The 18863-nt window shown below is 62.3% G+C and overlaps 1 protein-coding gene across 1 annotated transcript in view; it reads left to right on the plus strand.

The window, feature by feature from the left end:
* Window positions 1–15960, plus strand: part of LOC119111116 (protein patched) — a gene marked incomplete in the record, with an annotated part of 42997 nt that extends 27037 nt beyond the window's left edge. Inside the window, 10 exon segments of the mRNA XM_037234944.1 lie at window positions 801–941; window positions 2185–2343; window positions 3524–3619; window positions 5794–5919; window positions 6196–6982; window positions 7515–8248; window positions 10585–10727; window positions 14465–14576; window positions 14613–14835; window positions 15950–15960. Coding sequence (XP_037090839.1) covers window positions 801–941; window positions 2185–2343; window positions 3524–3619; window positions 5794–5919; window positions 6196–6982; window positions 7515–8248; window positions 10585–10727; window positions 14465–14576; window positions 14613–14835; window positions 15950–15960 — 2532 coding nt within the window.
* Between the last annotated feature and the right edge of the window lie 2903 nt (window positions 15961–18863).

The raw sequence follows: 18863 nt of genomic DNA on the forward strand, positions 1-18863 counted from the left end.
CGGCTCAGCGACCCCTCGCAGCTTCACGCGAGCATGTGCAGCGCCCCCGCCTCTCAGAGACGGACCCCGCTGAGAGACGAGGCTGCGGGACGGCTTGATGTGCGGGTCGGTGAGCTCCGCCGCGCCGCCGCCGCCTGGGTGGTCGGCCTGTCGCTGCCGCCGCCACCGGATGCCGGGCATACGTCAGTAGACGTCGTGTCCGCACCACCTAATTAAGCCATTGTGTGTGGGAAGCCGGCCACCGTATCAAGTCGACCGGGGGCGGGCCGTGGAGACCGTTCCCGCGCCGGTCTCGCCGTGGAAGGCTAGGCGTAACATATCCAGGGGCTGAGCCCGACGTGTATCCATGACCCGTGACCGCGCCCCCTCCCTAAAGCCAAGGGATTAGCCGGCCGCCGACCTTCGTTAAGCACCCCCGCCCCATGGTTCATGGGCGCCGACCCTTATCACCGCCTAAGCCCCTTACGAGCCCGTGAGTAAGGGCCGTACCTGGCGGCGGCTCGCTGGCTCAGGTGGCTTATCGCGCGTGTCCTGTCGGCCTCGGGAGTAGGTGGGCGGGGCGGTTGGCGACCGCCGTTCCCGGAAGTCGCGGCCGGTACGTCGGACCGCCCGCTGATGGGGTTTCTCCCGAGGCAGACAGCTGTTCATCGGCTTTAATATGGTAGAAGTGTGTCAGATTTTCCGTCTCAAACCGTCAGCAGAAGATCAAACAAAACTAATCGAGCTTCTGCAGCATCCTCTGTAAGCTCAAAGGCGGGGACCAAGACGATTTCTTTTTTATCACTCGCTCTGCCTTCCAGAAAATCAAGGAACACACGGAACAACACAACCGGACGCGCGCCTTCAGCATCCACTCGTTCTCTATGGCGTCGCTGAACCGCGTGCTGCGTCGCTTCGCCGACCTGGACCTGACGCGGGTCGGCGTCGGGTACGGCCTCATGGTGAGTGGCGACCAGCCCCACCCGTCCGCCCGGGCCTGTCCCCGTGCACCTCACTGCACGCCGAAGGGCTCAAAACGGCGGTATGGCCTCATGGTGAGTGGCGACCAGCCCCGCCCGTCCGCCCGGGCCTGTCCCCGTGCACCTCACGTCACGCCGAAGGGCTCAAAACGGCGGTACGGCCTCATGGTGAGTGGCGACCAGCCCCGCCCGTCCGCCCGGGCCTGTCCCCGAGCACCTCACGTCACGCCGAAGGGCTCAAAACGGCGTTACGGTCTCATGCGGTACGGTGACGACCACCCCCACCCGTCCGCCCGGGCCTGTCCCCGTGCACCTCACGTCACGCCGAAGGGCTCAAAACGGCGGTGCGGCCTCATGGTGAGTGGCGACCAGCCCCACCCGTCCGCCCGGGCCTGTCCCCGTGCACCTCACGTCACGCCGAAGGGCTCAAAACGGCGGTGCGGCCTCATGGTGAGTGGCGACCAGCCCCACCCGTCCGCCCGGGCCTGTCCCCGTGCACCTCACGTCACGCCGAAGGGCTCAAAACGGCGGTACGGCCTCATGGTGAGTGGCGACCAGCCCCGCCCGTCCGCCCGGGCCTGTCCCCGTGCACCTCACGTCACGCCGAAGGGCTCAAAACGGCAGACGCGTGACTCCTAGAAGCCACGTCGGCTCAGGCTGCTTGAAGATTTGAACGAGTTAACATGCAGACTGCGAGACAGTTACCCATTTGTTTGGGGCTTTTCGTTGATGGGAGGAAGTGTGTTTAGGCGTCTTGTAGCCTTGAGCTTGCATCATAAGCAGTTGCCCGTTTTAGAACCAGCCAATGTAATGACCCTGTTTGTTGAGGAGCGCAGCTGGCGGACAGGCGCGATGCATTATTCACTATGTGCTGCAAATAAACATCGTGGTATCTGAAGAATCACAACATCAAACAGACCTACCTTAAACAGGTACGGCCACATATCCTCAGGACCGCGTGTCCCGCGGTCGGAATACGTCGGCCATATTCATCAATCGAAGCCGGTACTGACTACACCACTTCAGTAACACTACGTCAGTCTGTTGCACGACGTTTCTGCCATCCTCCCCACCGCCTCGCACATACACGCCTGCGCCACTTCCCGCTGGTCATCATCTCCACATGCGCCGTCACAGCACCGGCCAGTGTCCGCTGCCGACGCCGGCCGAGGTCAGGTGGCTGATGCGCTGTGCCAGCCGACTGATGCTGCCGCCCCTGCCGCAGCTGGTGTACGGCTTCTTCTCGCTGGTGCGCTGGTCGGACCCAGTGCGCTCGCAGGGCGGCCTGGGCGCCGCCGGCGTCCTCCTGGTCACCCTGTCGGTGACGGCGGGACTCGGCCTCTGCGGTCTCGCCGGCATACCCCTCAACGCCTCCACCACCCAGGTGAGTTCGCGCCGGCGCGAGCCACGCCTCCCCGCGGCGCAGATGCGCCGGCTCGGAGCGGCCCCAGCCTGCAGGCGCTCGGTCACGTCCAGGGAGGTCTTGTTTGTGTGAGAACCGAGCCGGCGGTGTGACTAAAGGAGTTAGCCTCGGAGCTGAGAACCCGTGCAATGGTTTGGCTTCGGCCGGATGAGACGAAATAATTAAAAAGAAAATATGATTTTAATTTTCAGTGTACAGAGAATTAACACCAATTTGGACAAACGCTTAACATTTCCATAACAAATGCTTGTAGCTCCTGTAGCTCTACATCACTTAACAACGTTTGTACGCCTTACGAAGTCATCTTCGTAAGCATGCGTTCAGGATACCTCAAAACTGACCTGCATTGATCGACTCGGTGGCATCCTCCGGAATCAAAGCACGATCATACTCAGCTGGGTGAGGGTCCCCCGAGGCCGTGCGCCGACCGGCACGGCTGCCGCCACGCCAGGGTACGGCGGCGCCGTGCCGGGCCCGGCCCGGCCGCCGCCGGCCTGTTTATCGGCGGCGGCCGCTCGTAAAGCCGGCGTTGTCTCCTGCGGATCGGCACGCCCCACTCGCAGCGCGCGGCCCAGCGATACCATCGGCCCGCAGCGCTACGAGCCGCGCCGCCGCCGTCGCGGGGGTGCCACCCGGCGCCGGCGGGATCTGGAGCGGCTCCCGGCCGGGGCGGTCGGATCTGGAGCGGCTACCGGCCGGGGCCGACCGGATCTGGAGCGGCTCCCGGCCGGCGCGGTCGGATCTGGAGCGACTCCCGACCAAAGCCGGCCGGATCTGGAGCGGTCCTTGACCGGATCCGGCTAGAATGGCGGCGGATCTGACTGCGCTGGCAGCGGATTAGTGCGTCTTGCGTGTATCGGATCTCAGCGAGGTCCCGGCACCGCAGCGATGAGCCAGGAGCACGACGACTGACTCCTCCGTTCAGTTCCCGTCGCTGGCTGTCTCACTTGTCAGCGCTCCAGGAAGAGACGCTATCGTTACGGTGCGTCCCAGCAGACGCCATCGCTCATTCCACAGAAGCGGCCACCGGTGCGGTCGCCACCTGCCGCCGCTTCCCGTGCATGCAACAAAGAGAGCCTGCGCGTACTGACCACCTGACCGACCCGACCCTCGTGTGACCCGTGGCCCGCCCTACTTTCAGATCATCCCGTTCCTGGCGCTGGGTCTGGGCGTGGACGACATGTTCCTCATGGCGCACACCTACGCCGAGTCGGACTTCAGCTGTACGCCCGTGCAGGTGGGTGTCCAGTGGCGAAACGGAGTGCCGGCACCGCATCATTAACGAGCCGAGCCGACGGGCGTGGCTGGAGGCGACGGCAATCAGGGCGGCGAAAGCTGCTTAAATGGCTCAGGTGTGTCCTGCGCTGTCACGCGCTGGTGCAAACATGCCCCTGCGTCGGTACTTCAGGGGTGTATGGTACGAGCGGTGAGCGGAGGTGACGAAACCCTGCACTGGTTTATCGGCGCTACTCTCGCCAAATGGTCGGATCCACGCTTCAAACTGTCACCTTGCCCTGAATGTCTGCACCTCACTGGGCGTTCGGCCGTGGACCGACACCTGCTACGTGACCGAAGGCTCCTTCCCCGACACGACTTGAATCACGTCTACACGCCATGAAGTCCGTTGGCCACCCACCCGAACGGGGGCCCTCCCAATGTTTCGCCCACGCGACGCTTCAAAAGCCGTACTATGCAGGCGGGCCTGTGTGGAGCATGTGTACTGCGGACTCGCGCCCTCCCAGAGCCGGCGGCAGGAGGGCGGGGAAGGGGGGGGGGTCGGACTTCGTGGGTGGCCTGCTGGCGTGCAGCGGCCGTTCTTTCAGCGCTATCTGTCGGCCATTACCGGTCGTTTGTAGGAGCCGCCTGGGTGGTCGCCGCCTTCCGAGCCGCCCCCTCCCTTCCAGCCAGGCCTGGGGGGCACCGTTCGAGATGTGACATCGGTTCGGAACCGCCGCGCCGTTGGGCCTACCGTGTTCAACCTGTCGCGACCGCGCCAGTTTGGGCGCTGGCCGGGCCGCGGCCGCAGTGCGCGCCGATTGGCTCGGCTCGCGTGGTGACGTCACAGCGCGGCTGGGTGGTCCGCGTCCGACACCTGTCACGGTGCCCGGCGGCCCATAAATCTGCCCCCTCCCTAGAAGCGCTCGCGGCCGGCGCCGTCGTCCGCTGCCCGCCCGCCAGCCGGCCGCGGCGTACTCTGCCGCTGCACAGCCGGCCGGCAGCCGGCGCCGGCCTGCCGCGCTGATGTATCGCTGGCCGCGGCGGCCCCGGACAGCGCCGGGCCAGGGCGGTCCGTTTGAGTCATGTTTGGGACCGGGCGTAATTAGCTGTTTGGTGGTCCCGCGCCGTTAGCGATTAGTGACCAGCCAGCATGTAAGCTTCCTTCAATTTTTTAACATTTTTGCTGTTTTCGTGTAATTTCTAATGTCTGAAATGCACTGTCTTATTGGTTCCGCTCGGTGGGCACGACGAGACCGTTTTCAGTGGCACCTAGGCCGCTTGAATTCCTCGCGGCCTGTTCCGTTTCTCTCCGGGCCGACAGCCCTGCCCGTCTCCTTCACCCGTCCCCGCTCTCCATCACACCGCGTCAGAGCGCGCCAACACGCGACGAGTAGACGGCCGGCCGCGACTCGGCCCGGCCACAAATCTCGCCCGCCGACACCCGCCGCGCGCGCCAAGATCGGTTAACATCTTGATTAGCGCATTCCTGGGAGCACAAGAGCCGACCTGGTGCGTGCCGGGCCGCGGGCGGGCGCAACAATGGCGGCCGCACCACGTGAGGCGCCGCGTGATGCGCCACGTGACGCGGTCGAGCGCGCCACCCCGGGTGTCGCCCATCGGCCCCCAGATCGAAATCGCGGCCGTTCCGCCGTGTCCCGGGACGTAATGATTTTAGGGTGGCGGGACGTCTCAATCGGCGGCTGGACGGGTCCGCGGGGGTCGCCAGGTATGTTCCGCAGCGGGGGGGGGGGGGGGGGGCGGGGCGCCAAGGGTCGGCTCTGTGCCGTTTTGTAGACCGCCGCCTGGGTCGCGCGGAAAAATATGGCAGCGCGGGGTCCGCCGAGTGGTGCCATATATCATGGCCAGGTGAGGAGGAGACCGGCCTTTTTTGTCGCCGCCGGGGCGATGACTGGCGTCGTGCGCTGAGAAGCCGGCCGTGTCGCGAGCGTAGAACTGTCGGCGAGGACGGATGACGCTTTAACCGTGTACCGCACGGGCCTTTCAGCACGGTGTGTTCGTAGCGTGGCATCATTAGATTTCAGAGCCATTCAGTGGTGATGTGCCATGACACGCACCACAGTAAGTCAGAGGGCCGCCCACCGCTCGGCTGGCTGCGTCCGCCCCGCCTGGCTCCGCTGACGCCGGAGCGTCCGTGCGACGTGGGAGCATCTCTGACGTCGTCCGTGCCGGCAGGACCGCGTGGGGGAGCTGATGCGGCGGGCCGGCGTCAGCGTGCTGCTCACGTCACTGTGCAACGTCATGGCGTTCCTGTCGGCCGCCATCCTGCCCATACCGGCACTGCGCTCCTTCTCGCTGCAGGTGTGTGCTCCGCGGACTCACCTCGAGCGAGTCCGTGGACCATGGACGCCTTGACGGTGGCGTCCTGGTCTTGCAATGCGTCATCCGGCGAATCTCTTGCGAAGGCTCAGGCTGCGCACACGATTTGCATGTGAAAAAATATGTTAGGATGTCACTTGAATACCTGCACCAATCGTTTTCGTTAATGCGAGGGAGAGAACTGTGTTTACATGCATTCTCCGTCATGCGCAGAGCGAAGAGTGAAACACCGCTCTGAAAACCAGCTCTCATCCGCAGGCGTGCATTCTGATGGTGTTCAACGTGCTCTCGATCCTGGTGATCTTCCCTGCGATGATGAGTGTGGACCTGCGGCGGCGGCGGGCGCGCATGTTCGACATCGTCTGCTGCTGGTCGGAGCCGGGCCCGGAGGAGGGGCCGCCAGGCGAGCCGCTCGACACGTTCTCCGCGCCGCCCTCGCCGCCGCCGCCGCCCACCAAGAGGGATATCGTGACGAAGACGAGCCGCTCTGGCGGCGTGGTGACGCTCGTGAGCGCCGGCGCGGCCGGCGAGCAGCCAGCCGCCGGCCTGACGCGCTCGGCCGAGTCGCTGAACTCTGTGGCGTCGACGAGGACACTGGTGCGGCCGGCCGGGCGGCGGCCGGCAACCGGCGCCGTCTTCTGCCCCGAGCGTCGCCGCCACTGCCGCCGCCTCGGCCTGCAGTGGCTGGTGGAGCGCTACTACCTGGGCTGGGTGGTGCGGCGGCCGTTCAAGCTGGCCGTGCTGCTGACGTCGCTGGCGGTGGCCGCCGCCGGCGTGTGGGGCGCGTGCGAGGTGCGCGACGGCCTGGACCTGACGGACGTGGTGCCGCGCGGCTCGGACGAGTATGCCTTTCTGGACGTGCAGCGCCAGTACTTCGGCGTCTTCCACATGTACGCCGTCACTCAGGGAAACTTCGAATACCCGACCAACCAGCGGCTCCTGCATGAGTACCACCAGGCCTTCACCAGGGTGCCGCGCGTCATCAAGAACGACGACGGTGGCCTGCCCGACTTCTGGCTGGGCATGTTCCGGGACTGGCTGATCGGTGAGTCCGGCTGTTGGGCGTCGCCGTCTGTTACTCGGACTGTGAGCTGGGCACTCGCGGTGGTGCGGCTGGTCGGACTTTCTGCGGCTGCGACGCCTCGTGTCGATCATGTGCGGGCGCAAAACCGTGCCTGCGCGTGGTTCCTCCCCACCTGGTGGCTTACCTGAAACATGTTACCTCTGTTGTCCCGCTTCATCTTCCGTATACCATACCACCGGTCCTTGCTGCCTGTCTTTGTTTGCTGCTGTATTTTTCATTTATGCATATGTTGCATCCTATAACGAAAGGCAATCTCCTTAAACCCATTGCATCATGTGGAGATAGTTTGCGTGCATTCCTAAAAGCGTGTTAATTATGAACGCCCGCCCGCGGTCGAGCAAATCTCCGCACGCAAATCAGTCCGGATGCCCGTGCGCGTACGCCGGCATCTGCTGCCGCCCGTTATGGGTGTGACGTAACTGAACCGCCCGGCGCGATGGTATCTATGGCGCGCCGCCGCACGACTAACGACTGGCCCCGCGACCGCTGGCAGACCTGCAGCGGGCGTTCGACCGCGACTGGGCGCTCGGCCTGATCGACCGCGAGCGCTGGTCCCGCAACGCGTCCGACGAGGCCGTGCTCGCCTTCAAGCTGCTCGTGCAGACCGGCCGCGTGGACTACCCGATCGACAAGTCGCTGCTGCCGCACGTACGCCTGGTCAAGGACGGCATCATTAACCCCAAGGCGTTCTACAACTACCTGACGGCCTGGACGACCAACGACGCGATGGCGTACTCGTTGGCCCAGGCGCAGCTGCGGCCGAAGCCCAAGCGGTGGCTGCACGTGGCGGGCGACGTCGAGCTCAAGATCCCCAAGTCGCAGCCGCTGGTGTACGCGCAGATGCCGTTCTTCCTCAACGGCATGGCCACGACGGACAACATCGTGGAGACGATCGAGCAGGTGCGCCGTATCTGTCGGCGGTTCGAGGAGCGCGGCCTGCCGAACTTCCCCAGCGGCGACCCGTTCACGTACTGGGAGCAGTACGTGAGCCTGCGCTTCTTCCTGGCGCTGGCGCTGCTCTGCGTGTTCGTGGCCATCTTCCTGGTCATCTCGGTGGTGCTGATGAACGTGTGGGCGGCCGGCGTGGTGGTGTTCGTCATCGGGTTGACGGTGCTGCAGCTGCTGGGCGTCATGGGCTTCCTGGGCCTGCGGCTGAGCGCCGTGCCCGCCGTCATCCTCATCATGTCCGCCGGACTCGGCGTCCAGTTCACCGTCCACGTACTGCTGGTAAGTCGCGCCGCTCATGCAGCAGGACTTGGGCATGCCAAGGCTGGGCGCTATCACTGCTGTGTATTACAACTTGATCAGTTGTAATTGGTGAACGTAAGAAGCAATGGCGACCTCATCGAATTCCTTCGGCCGCGAGGTAGTGGTCAGCTTGAACTAACCCGTGCAGCGCAGCAACTCCCTCCAAACTAAGTTTATCTTCCGTATATCGACTTTCGGTCAGTCCATCGCACCCAGCCCCTGGTCGGCACAGTCGCGCGCCCAGGTCAGACCCGTCGATCGCGCTCGGCGTCGGTCGGCCAGCCGGCGGCACGCACCGCTGCGGCCGGTCCAGTTCGGCGCCGGCGCCGCCGCTCGGCCCGGCCAGCGCCACCGTGCAGGGCCCACCTCCCGCCGCGGCCGGCGTCCTACTGGGCAGCGGGAACTCGTTTCCTGCAAGCTCCGGCTGGCCATAAATAAAATTTGGCAATGTTTTTCACTTGGCTCCGACAGTGGCAGCGTTTTATTGCCGCGAGCCGAGCGCTGGCTGCTGTAAGCCTCTCTATCGGCCGTCCGCTCGTGGACCACCTGAGCTCGAGCGGTCCGTTTCACTCGCCGGGCCGGTGGCGGCGGTTCATACAGGCGAGTGATTCCTCCTCAATGCTGGCGACAGCTCACCTCGGCGGTATGACCAAGCTGTCGATTTTATCAACAAGAAGTAAACGAGCGGTTTGTAGTTTTGCACTGCCATCGCATGCTTTTAGATTGGGCGGTGATTTCGAGCGATGGCACATGCCTGGCGAGTGTTAGCATCAACCAACAGGAAGCCTTGTATTTTCAGCGGCCCGTACCGGTTCGGCCGGTTAGCTATGCTTTTGACGATCTTATTATCTTTGCCACGTAACCACCGGTCAGCTCAGAGAAGAAAATGGCCCGTCGTACCGGCAAGAGTTGGGATAAGTGTGTGCAGACTCTCGCATAGTGGTGCACAAACCACCATCCGGTTTTGGACCGTCCCGTTTTCGAACGTGTTTTACTATGATTCATCAGATCTCGGGGACTTGAGCAGATAAGGGGGCGAAGCCACCTGTATGACTTAGGTGAACGTGTTTTTTTCAAATCAGTAAGAGATCTCAATGCTGCCCGGCCTATAGCCTTACCAGTAGTCGACCGTAAAAGCAGCAACGTCCCATTTTCCGAAACTGGTCTCACATACAACACGCTGTTTCGCAAACTGACACAGAGCTTGTCATGGGCATACACAGGCACGTAGCACAATGTATTAGGACCAACATCCACACAAGGTATAAAATCCGTCGCGTCATCTCTTAAAGTTACCGGGATTTGGCAGGGCCAAAGCTAACCAATGTCCCTGTCTTATGTAGATGGTAGCGCGCGGACGCACAACATCAGCACCTCTGCCAGACAAATGAAAGCAGCCTGTTCGAGTGCAGTTATGCACCTCCTATCCGTACGGGTTCTCAAAGGCGACAGTCCCTATTGGCTCATATTAAGGCACCATCGGTATGGTTAAGATCAAGTCTGTCACCACCTCGCTCGTCCCACGCCGCAAAATGCGCCTGATTAGTGATTGCTGTGCACGAGAAATCAAATTCCAAGTGACAAAAGCTTTTATACTACGTCTGGTGACGTCTTTTTCGCCTTTTTCCGCCTGATATCTGGCTGGCGGTGAGTAGTTTTCCCCACTGATCGTTCGGCTGCCACGCCGATCTGTGACGAGTGGCTGCGGACGGCCGGCAGCCGGGTGTGACGAGTGGCTGCGGACGGCCGGCAGCCGGGTGTGACGAGTGGCTGCGGACGGCCGGCAGCCGGGTGTGACGAGTGGCTGCGGACGGCCGGCAGCCGGGTGTGACGAGTGGCTGCGGACGGCCGGCAGCCGGGTGTGACGAGTGGCTGCGGACGGCCGGCGGCCAGTGCGGGATTACTCCCGTGTGGTCGCTGGCCGCAAGCGATTAATCCCGTACGACCGGCATCGTAAAAAGCGTTCGATTCAATCAGTGCCCGATGTCCAGTGGTCGAACTTGACGAAACAGGACTAATCCGACTCGCAGCGATTAATTGCGTCTTGGGTGCTGAACTGGCGACGCGAGGACAGCCGTCCTTTTGCAAGGTCACCCGGCAACTGTTAGACATTGCCGGCGCGGGCACGTGACCAGTCCGTGTGCGATGTGAACCTGGGTGTCTGACACGTCTGGATTCGACACCACACGGCAAGGACCACTGGCTAGTCTGGTAGCGTTTCAAGGGATGTTACCTGACCAGTCTGGGCAGCCGACGGTGCGGGTCAGACGCTCCGGCCCGGACGCAGACCGGGGCCTGACCATTCGTGTTTTCAGGGGTACCTGACCAGTCTGGGCAGCCGGGCACTGCGGGTCCAGCGCGGCCTGGAGCAGATGTTCAGGCCCGTCTTCCACGGCGCCTTCTCCACATTCCTCGGCGTGCTGATGCTGGCCTTCTCCGAGTTCGATTTCATCATCAGGTGAGGCGGCGGAGGATGCGCTGTGCACCTGGCACGCGCCGTTCGAGAGTCGAACCGGTCGAGAGTGGCCCAGGGTCGCCCGTTTCACGTTGTATTTGCGGTCGCGGGCTGTGGTCGGCGGAAGCGTCTGGCAGTCGAAGCGTCTGGCGTCTGGCAGCCTTTACCAAATGAAGCATGGCATTTGAGGCAGGTGTAGAAAGGGACTTAGTCGCAATCGTTCATCGTGTCTGGGACTGAGACAGCGGAGGTGGCCGCGCCCCATTCGCCGGGACCGGACCATGCTGAGTGGGTTCTGGGCTCCGACGAGCCACGCTGCGCCGACGAAAGTGTCCGCCTTTGGGTGCACCCTCGCGCCGAACGTTTTTACGTGCGGCGGTGCCGCCGCTCACAACAAATGATCATTATCTCGTCCTCGTTGCTGGACACCCTTAGAAATCGTAAATTCCTGCTGTCGCTGCGTTTTTGCCGCCTCCTGCCCCCTGCCGGCACAATTAACGCTGCCGTTAATCATTGAAAGGAGGGCGCACCGTCGGCGCCCAGCCGAGTTTTTGTCGCCGCCCGTTGAAAAGTGAAGATATAAAGCGTTCGGCCGACATTCCTTGGCATTCAGGCCGGCACCAGGTGTGGAGCGCGACAAAGGCGACGCGTCTCCCTCCGCTGCGCATGTCCCCAGTCCACCGGTCCGTACCTCCTCGCTGAAGTCAGGGCTGTGACGTCATACTGAACGCCGCCGGGCCAAGGGGGCCAGAGTACGTTGCTCCAGACTCGTGGGCAGCGCTTGACTCGTGTTTCCTGACCGGGCATCGGGCATAGGAGAGCAGGTTTATCATGACCCGATGACATCGGAGAGCGGAGAGTCCACCTCTCCTGACCCATGGACGACGAAAACTCTGCGCCTCTAGGCGTCTGGGTTACAAGCGGCTCCCATCTATACTTCATAACGACTCCCTAAGACTTCCTGACGAGCACACGTACCAGTGTGTTGCACCTTCGTGCCGGCGCCATGCGTGCGGCGGTAGTCACATCCAGACCGACGCTGCGGCCACTGCCACCGCGGTTTCGACCTGGATGGCTGCGTCTGCCGCCGCGCGCTCGGCAGTCGGAACGCGACGCGGGTCTGCGCGGGGCCGGACGACCGGCGCCGGTCAGCAACCTGCACGGCGCAGGCACGCGCGCGCGCTCCACCCGTCCTGCCGGCCGCCGGCAGTCCGTCTCGCACGCGCTCCCAGGCTCGCTCCAGGTACAGGCCCAACTCGCAGACCCGCTCGCTGGCACCCCAGGCCCGACCCTGGCCTCCCGCACCTTGCACTCAACCCCGGCCCCCAGCACCTCAGCGCCCGACCCTGGCCTCCCGCACCTTGCACTCAACCCCGGCCCCCAGCACCTCAGCGCCTGAACCCAGCCTTCTGTTCCTCAGCGCCCGACTCCGGTCACCCGTACCTCAGTGCCCGACCCCGGCCCCCGGCACCTCATCGCCTGACCCCAGCCTTCTGTTCCTCAGCGCCCGACTCCGGTCACCCGCACCTCAGTGCCCGACCTTGGCCCCTCGCACCTTGCACTCAACCCCGGCCCCCAGCACCTCAGCTCCCGACCCCAGCCTCTCGCATCTCAGTGCCCGACTCCAGCCTCCGCACCTCAGCGCCCGACCCCGGCCCCCGGCACCTCAGTGCCCGACCCCGGCCTGCCGCACCTCAGTGCCCGACCCCGGCCTCTGGCATCTCAGTGCCCGATTCCGGCCTCCGCACCTCAGCGCCCGACCCCGGCCCCCGGCACCTCAAGTGCCCGACCCCAGCCTCTCGCACCTCAGTGCCCGACCCCGGCCTGCCGCACCTCAGCGCCTCGGCGCCCGACCCCAGCCTCTCGCACCTCAGCGCCCAACCGCGGCCCCCGGCCGGCCCGAAGTTACGACGCCGTGGAACAAGGACGACGGCGAAGGGCTCCGAGGCTGAAAGGGAGATTTAGGAGCGACAGCATACAAATTGGCCGCTCGTCGCGCGTTCGCGGCGGGTCGGCGGCCGCCGGTCCGCGCGCCTCCCCTCGGCGCCGGCCTGATTTCCATTTGTTTGCGGACCGCGCGCTCGGTCGGCATCCAGGGGCGACGGCGGCGGATTAGCATAGCCAGCTGCCGACTGGGGTCGGGCGATACAGTCTTCACAGGACGGGCCGGTGACGTCTTCATACAGCGGAATGGTCACGTTTTGACGGAGGGGTTACCATGACGTCTCTATGACGCTGCTGTGACAGTGCCTGCACGAAACAGTGATGTCAGTGAGGTAATCGCAGTCAGGCTCCGGCAACGTTCTGTCGGAATAATTCTGGTCACGTCGTTACCGTGTGGTCCCGAATTCTGGTAACGTATTTACCACGCGGTCCCGGTAACGCTTTCACGAAGGCGGTTATTGTAGCGTGGTCACGGACTGGACATGGTAATATCTTCAGAGAGCGATTACGGTGTCACTGTCGTCCTTATGGAGCAGTCCTGGTTGCGATACCACGGACCGGTTCCGGTAACGTTCTCGCCAAGCACGTATGGTAACATCTTCATCAAGTGCTTGTGGCACCCCCGACAAAACAGGTCTGGTAACATCTTCATCAGCCAGTCGGGGCAAAGTCATCAGGGGCGGAGCCGCGTATCTGAATGCGCAGCCGCCGGGCCCGCGGCCGGGCTGGCTGGCAGCTTCATTAGCCGCTGCCGGGCGACGGCCGCCGTCAGCGGGCGGGCGGCCGGGCCGCGCAGGTCGGGAGGCTTCAGCGTGGCGGAGGCGGCGGCCCGCCGACCGCCGGCCGCGGCGAGCCATTGTCTGGCCGGCCGGCCGTGTGCGGCTGCAGCGGCGGCGCCGATTAGCAGGCCCGGTCACGTAGGGAAATTACACAACCGTATCAGCGGCATTCGGCGGGCGCGGCGGCGGGCGGCGGCGCGTGCCCGCCAGCGCCGCCGCCGGCCGCCACCGCGGTCGGCGAGGCCGCAGCGCCGGTGATTAGGGGCATCGTCTGGTCGGAATGCGCCGGCCGGCGGCGCGACCGCCGACGCCCGGTCAGCGCGACGACACGGCGCGGCGGCGGCGGCGGCGCGTCAGCGGCCCCGCCACCGCCGCCACCGCTGACTGGGCGGGCTGCCGGCCGCCGGTCGTCCGACCGAAGGCCGCCGGTCGGCGCGTCCGATGTCCGGGAGTTACGTCCCGCGAAGCCGGCCGCCGCCGCCGCCGCCGGCGGATCACGCCGAGAACTCGGGCTACCGGCCCCGGCTCGGCCCGCTGCACGGTTCCGGGGCGCCGGCGGCGAGCCGGCCGCGCGCCGCGGCTCAACAGGAAATACTATGCTAATCGGGCGGTTTTTCTGCAGGAAAACACGGACCACCCAGGGGGTGGTTTTGCGTGGGGCGCGCATCAATAACGCAACGGAATGCCTAATCGGCCGCGAGCCGGTCGAGACGTGACTGAAATACGACCGGGCTCAAATGGAAATAGACTATAAATACAAGGCATTATCTGCAATTTACGTTGCTTTGTCCGGGTGATTAGCTCGCCTTGCAGGTTTGCGTCAGGAGGGTGAGTCGTTCCGTACGTTTCGTGCGTGCCGGCAATTCAGCGCATTGGGAGGTGGCCCAGTATGCTGTTTCGAGGAATGTGATTGTGAATGACGCGTCTTGGGCGCGCCGCGAACGCTTCTGCGAACGGAGGCCGCGAACGGTCTGGTGCTTCACCAGACCGACAGCTGACTGGCCCCGTCCTCCACAGGTACTTTTTCTGCGTGCTGGCGTCGCTGGTGCTGCTAGGCCTGGTGAACGGGCTGGTGCTGCTGCCAGTGCTGCTGTGCTGGCTGGGGCCGCCGGCCGAGGTGCGGCCGGCCGGCGGCGGGGACGTGCTGGCGGCGCCCAGCCCGCAGCCGTCGCCGCCGCGCGTGCGGGGGCCGCGCGTCTACCGCTCCTCGTCGCTGACGCGGCCGCCGGCCGCCAGCAAGCTCAAGCACGCGCCGAGCCAGCTGAGCCTGAGCACGATCACGGAGGAGTCTAGCGGCTCGCAGGCGTCGTCGGGCCGGACCGAGGCGCGCACCCACGACATCGTGGTCGAGCCTCAGGTGGTGGTGGAGACGACGTACCCGCCGGAGGGCGAGCGGCGCCCGGCCGGCGCCGAAGCAGCGCTCATCACCACCAAGGTCACCGCCACCACCCACGTCAAGGTGGAGGTGCACGCGCCGGTGACGTGCGCCGACGGCCGCCGTCCGCGGCGGCGGCGCGCCGACGACGAGGCGCGCACCTCGTCAGACAGTTCAAACAGCTCCCATAGTTCAAGTTAGCCGATATTACGTCGTCCAGTCGTGTCGCGACGCGCGCGAGCGACCGGGCAGTCAGTGAAACAGTATTCTGCTGGCCGGCCGCCCGCTGGCCCGTTCAAAGGGCTCACTCCTCTCTGGAAACGTACCTCCCGTTTGTTATTTATTAGTGTTGCTCGTTATTTATTGCCGCCTGGCGCCGAGCGCATGGGCAGCCTTGGGTTGTTGCCGCGCAGCTCCGCTGTGACGGGCGTTCTCTGTTGTTGTCGCGGTGCGTGCCGGCGGTAACGCATTACTGCCGTCACGAGGCGGCCTGTAGTCGTGATGTGCGCGTGTTTCGATACCACTCATTTGTACATACACTGTGTCGTGGAAGTGTACTCGGAAATTTTGTATACAGCTAAAGAGTAATAATAACGCAAATGTCATGCACGATCGTGTTGATGTAGGCTCCGTTAGCTTCATCGCGACCTAGAAAGCCAGTCATACGATCGGGGGTTGTTTGAAAAATATTGTTCAGGAACCACCAGTCTTAGCGTGAAGCTTGGTGCACTACTGTGCACCAAGCCTACAAAATCCGGTCGATGTGTTCGATCTGTCACGGATCTGATAACCGAAGGTGTGAGGTTTCACTCGATTACAACATAAACATCTGAACCTCCGACGGCCGATGACACCGCTTTAAACACACGAACCTCGGACGGGCGATTATTTGGCGTCCACGCGTCGTCTCAGGAGTGTTTGGTGGGCCGACATACCGTGCCCGGTCATCACAGGCGCCTACAACCGGCCAGCGCACCATGGCTGCCTTCGCCGGAGTCTGTCAGGGACAGTGGCGTCATTAGAAGCTGCAGCAGACCGGTATGTGCGTCGTAGCCGGCTGCACCAGATATATGCTAGGTGCGAGAAGCCACCCCCTGATTCCGAGCCACGACCTCTCGCGCCGCTAGTGGCACCGTAGCGTGTTCGGTGTTGGTTGGCTGCAAGGTCACCATTGACTAACGGCGTGTCTGCGCCTTGAGCTTGCACTTTTTGGACGCATCGCAGGGTTCCTGTGCGAATAATGTGCATGCTGCCTACCGAGAGTGCATTAATCGCCGGTCGGCCCTGTCGGTGACCCGAGACGTCCCAGTGCGCTGCCCCGCGAGCGGCCAGCGCGTCAGCCTGCCACTGCTCAGCGCGTGAGTGCCGACAACTGCACACTGTCTAAATAGGTACCCGAATGTCTCGACTTACTGGTTTCGACTACTGAAACCCGTAGGCATCATGCAAGTGCAGGGATCAAGCCTGACAAACGGCAGCTATATCTCTCTTTAACACACACAAATGGGGATAGACGTTTATTTGGCGCAATGGGCGGGTTACGAAAAAAAAATGTTATGATGCGGAACCATGATCAGACGTACCGTTATGATCATGATCAGACGAACCGTTATGATGCGGAACCATGCATCAGACGTACATTAACAACATTTAGCGAAGTACGGTAAACGTTACACTACAGCTACAGGTGTCCGTGAGTGACGCATTGTGACGGCATTCAGATAAAAGGGCTGGCTGGAGGACCCCGGAAGAAGAAGCTCTCGCACTAGTCCCGTCGCACGCGCCCGGGTGGCAGGTTGAATACCCTTCATTCGGAGGGGGGAATTTGACCCCTTGATGTCTCTAAAAATAGGAGAGCAACGAGTACCAAATTCATACCGTGGGTTAGCCTGTATGCAAACTTACTTGCAAGGCAGATTTAGGTTCCTAGATCAAGACCTTCGGGTCAAATTGACGCTTAAGAAGTTCATAGAAGGTAACTGTTGTGGTCCCTGGCATAAGTAAATTCGAAATGAACACCAGAAACTACCCCATACAGCAGGCTATCGAGTAAAAAAACAAGTTGGTTTAGCCCTGGTCCGACCTTCATACATAATGCACATGCGGTGATGTGTATGCGATGTGGTTCCTAAACCGTAGTATGTGGCCGCCCGACATCTAGCGACTATGGCGTAAGCCGTCTAGGGTGGAGGACCGCGGAATAAAGAGTAGTTTGTGATGCGGTGGTTTAGATACCAAATATTGGGTCGGAAATGACTAGAGGTCGCTGGATTATAAATGAAATCACCGTTGCCAAAACCGTTGTTTGATTCACAATCACCGTTGTGAAATCAAAGTCACCGGAAATGATAGAAGCTAAATGACCCCCCCCCCCCCCCCACCCGGGCGCGTGTTGAACAGAACATTGGTTCTTGACCGCTTTAGTGATGGGCGCTACATGACCGCACAGTCGAAGCACCCTAGAGCCCCAATTACTACCACGACCGTCCTTGTACTGATGACATTCAGATACCAGGAGTGACCGGAAGACTGCGGAAAAAGATGCTGCCCGCTGGAGCTTCTGGAAGCATTGGTTCTTGACCGCTTCAACACGATGTCACGCCCTACACCGCTGTGGATCCGCCTCTGTCTAGCGTGCCCGCTGGAGCTTCTGATGGCATTGGTTCTTGACCGCTTCAACACGATGTCACGCCCTGCATCGCTGTGGATCCGCCTCTGTCTAGCGTGCCGTGGGAATGGCTTGAGGCGTTTGGGGCGGCCGACGTCAGCGGGGAATGTGCGTGTGACGGGCAGTTGGATACGGACCTCGTTCCGGCTACGTATGTTGCCCGGGTAAATGTACACTTGAGGACCCGTCGGCCGGGCCGGGCCGCGGCGCACCAATGATTGCAGGGACAGTGGACATTAGGGTGTGACATCAGTAACAAAACCTTGTGAGACAAAGAAATTCTTTGGCGCAGGAGTCCAGAAGTACACGGCATGGCAAAAGTTCTTCCCAGAAACTTAAATTCGTGAGGCGCGAGCCGATCGAAATATCGCCGTAAATCGATACCCAGGCGTTGCAGTCACCCCATGCTGGGCGGCTGGCCGCCGCCGCAGGTGACACCAAGCCGCGGGCGGCAAGCGACCCAAAATACCTTTGCGTATAGAAACGATGCTAACGAGCGCTCTTTATGCTGTCGCACGAGAATGTCCCGGTCTAAGGTCTAATATGCGGATCAGACATTGCCCGATTGATTGCCATTTGGTGGAAACTTATGTGCCGTTGAGTATGAACTCGTACGAGTATGCTGGTTAGCATGCAATGGTTAGCATGGTTAGCAATGCTTTCGACTTTCACTCCTCTAAGACAACTCACGTGATGCAAACAAAACTATGTATGGCATATCACCCAGAATATATTGTCTGGTGTGCAACTCAATACACACAGCAAGTTCTGCAGCCTGTACCACGGGCGTAGGGAGACCCCATGCATGTCTTGCTCGTTGCCAAGCCTGTGTATTCGATGCACCGACCCAAACAGCAATTGCTTACAGACTGTAAACCCAAAACGCGTGTCAGCAGAGATCGCACGGTAGCAGAAATACCTTCGTAGCTAGGCTCCACATCTTGCCGAAGGTCCAGTCCTGGTCGCAGACGTCCTCGGCAGTGCAGCGCTGCGTCGCACTTCTGGTGTGGACCAGATAGGGCAAGATGGCCAGCGGTGCCTGCACTTTGTTCCGCAGCCCGCAGTCGGTGAGGTCTCGCAGTGAAGGGCGTGTAACTGGTCCATGCCAGGGAATCAGTTCGGTGTACCTCACGGCCTCCAAGTTTACCGCTGAGATGGCGAAGATCCTGGGCTGAAGGAAACGCTCGGTTTGCTGCTCACGTGCGGCGCGAGGATCGGAACCGCCTGTTCGCGGACCATGCGGTTCTCATCCCACACCATGTCCAGCAGCAGCAGTTCCGGACGGACCCAGTACCCGTTACGCTGGAGGACTGGCTGCACCGTGGCCTATGTGTGCTGCGGCAGGCCGCGGAGCGGCGCGATGCTCCGGAACA

This window comes from Pollicipes pollicipes, unplaced genomic scaffold (assembly GCF_011947565.3).
Source record: "Pollicipes pollicipes isolate AB1234 unplaced genomic scaffold, Ppol_2.1 Scaffold_7261;HRSCAF=8764_pilon_pilon_pilon, whole genome shotgun sequence".
In the NCBI taxonomy this organism is placed as follows: Eukaryota; Metazoa; Arthropoda; class Thecostraca; order Pollicipedomorpha; family Pollicipedidae; genus Pollicipes; species Pollicipes pollicipes.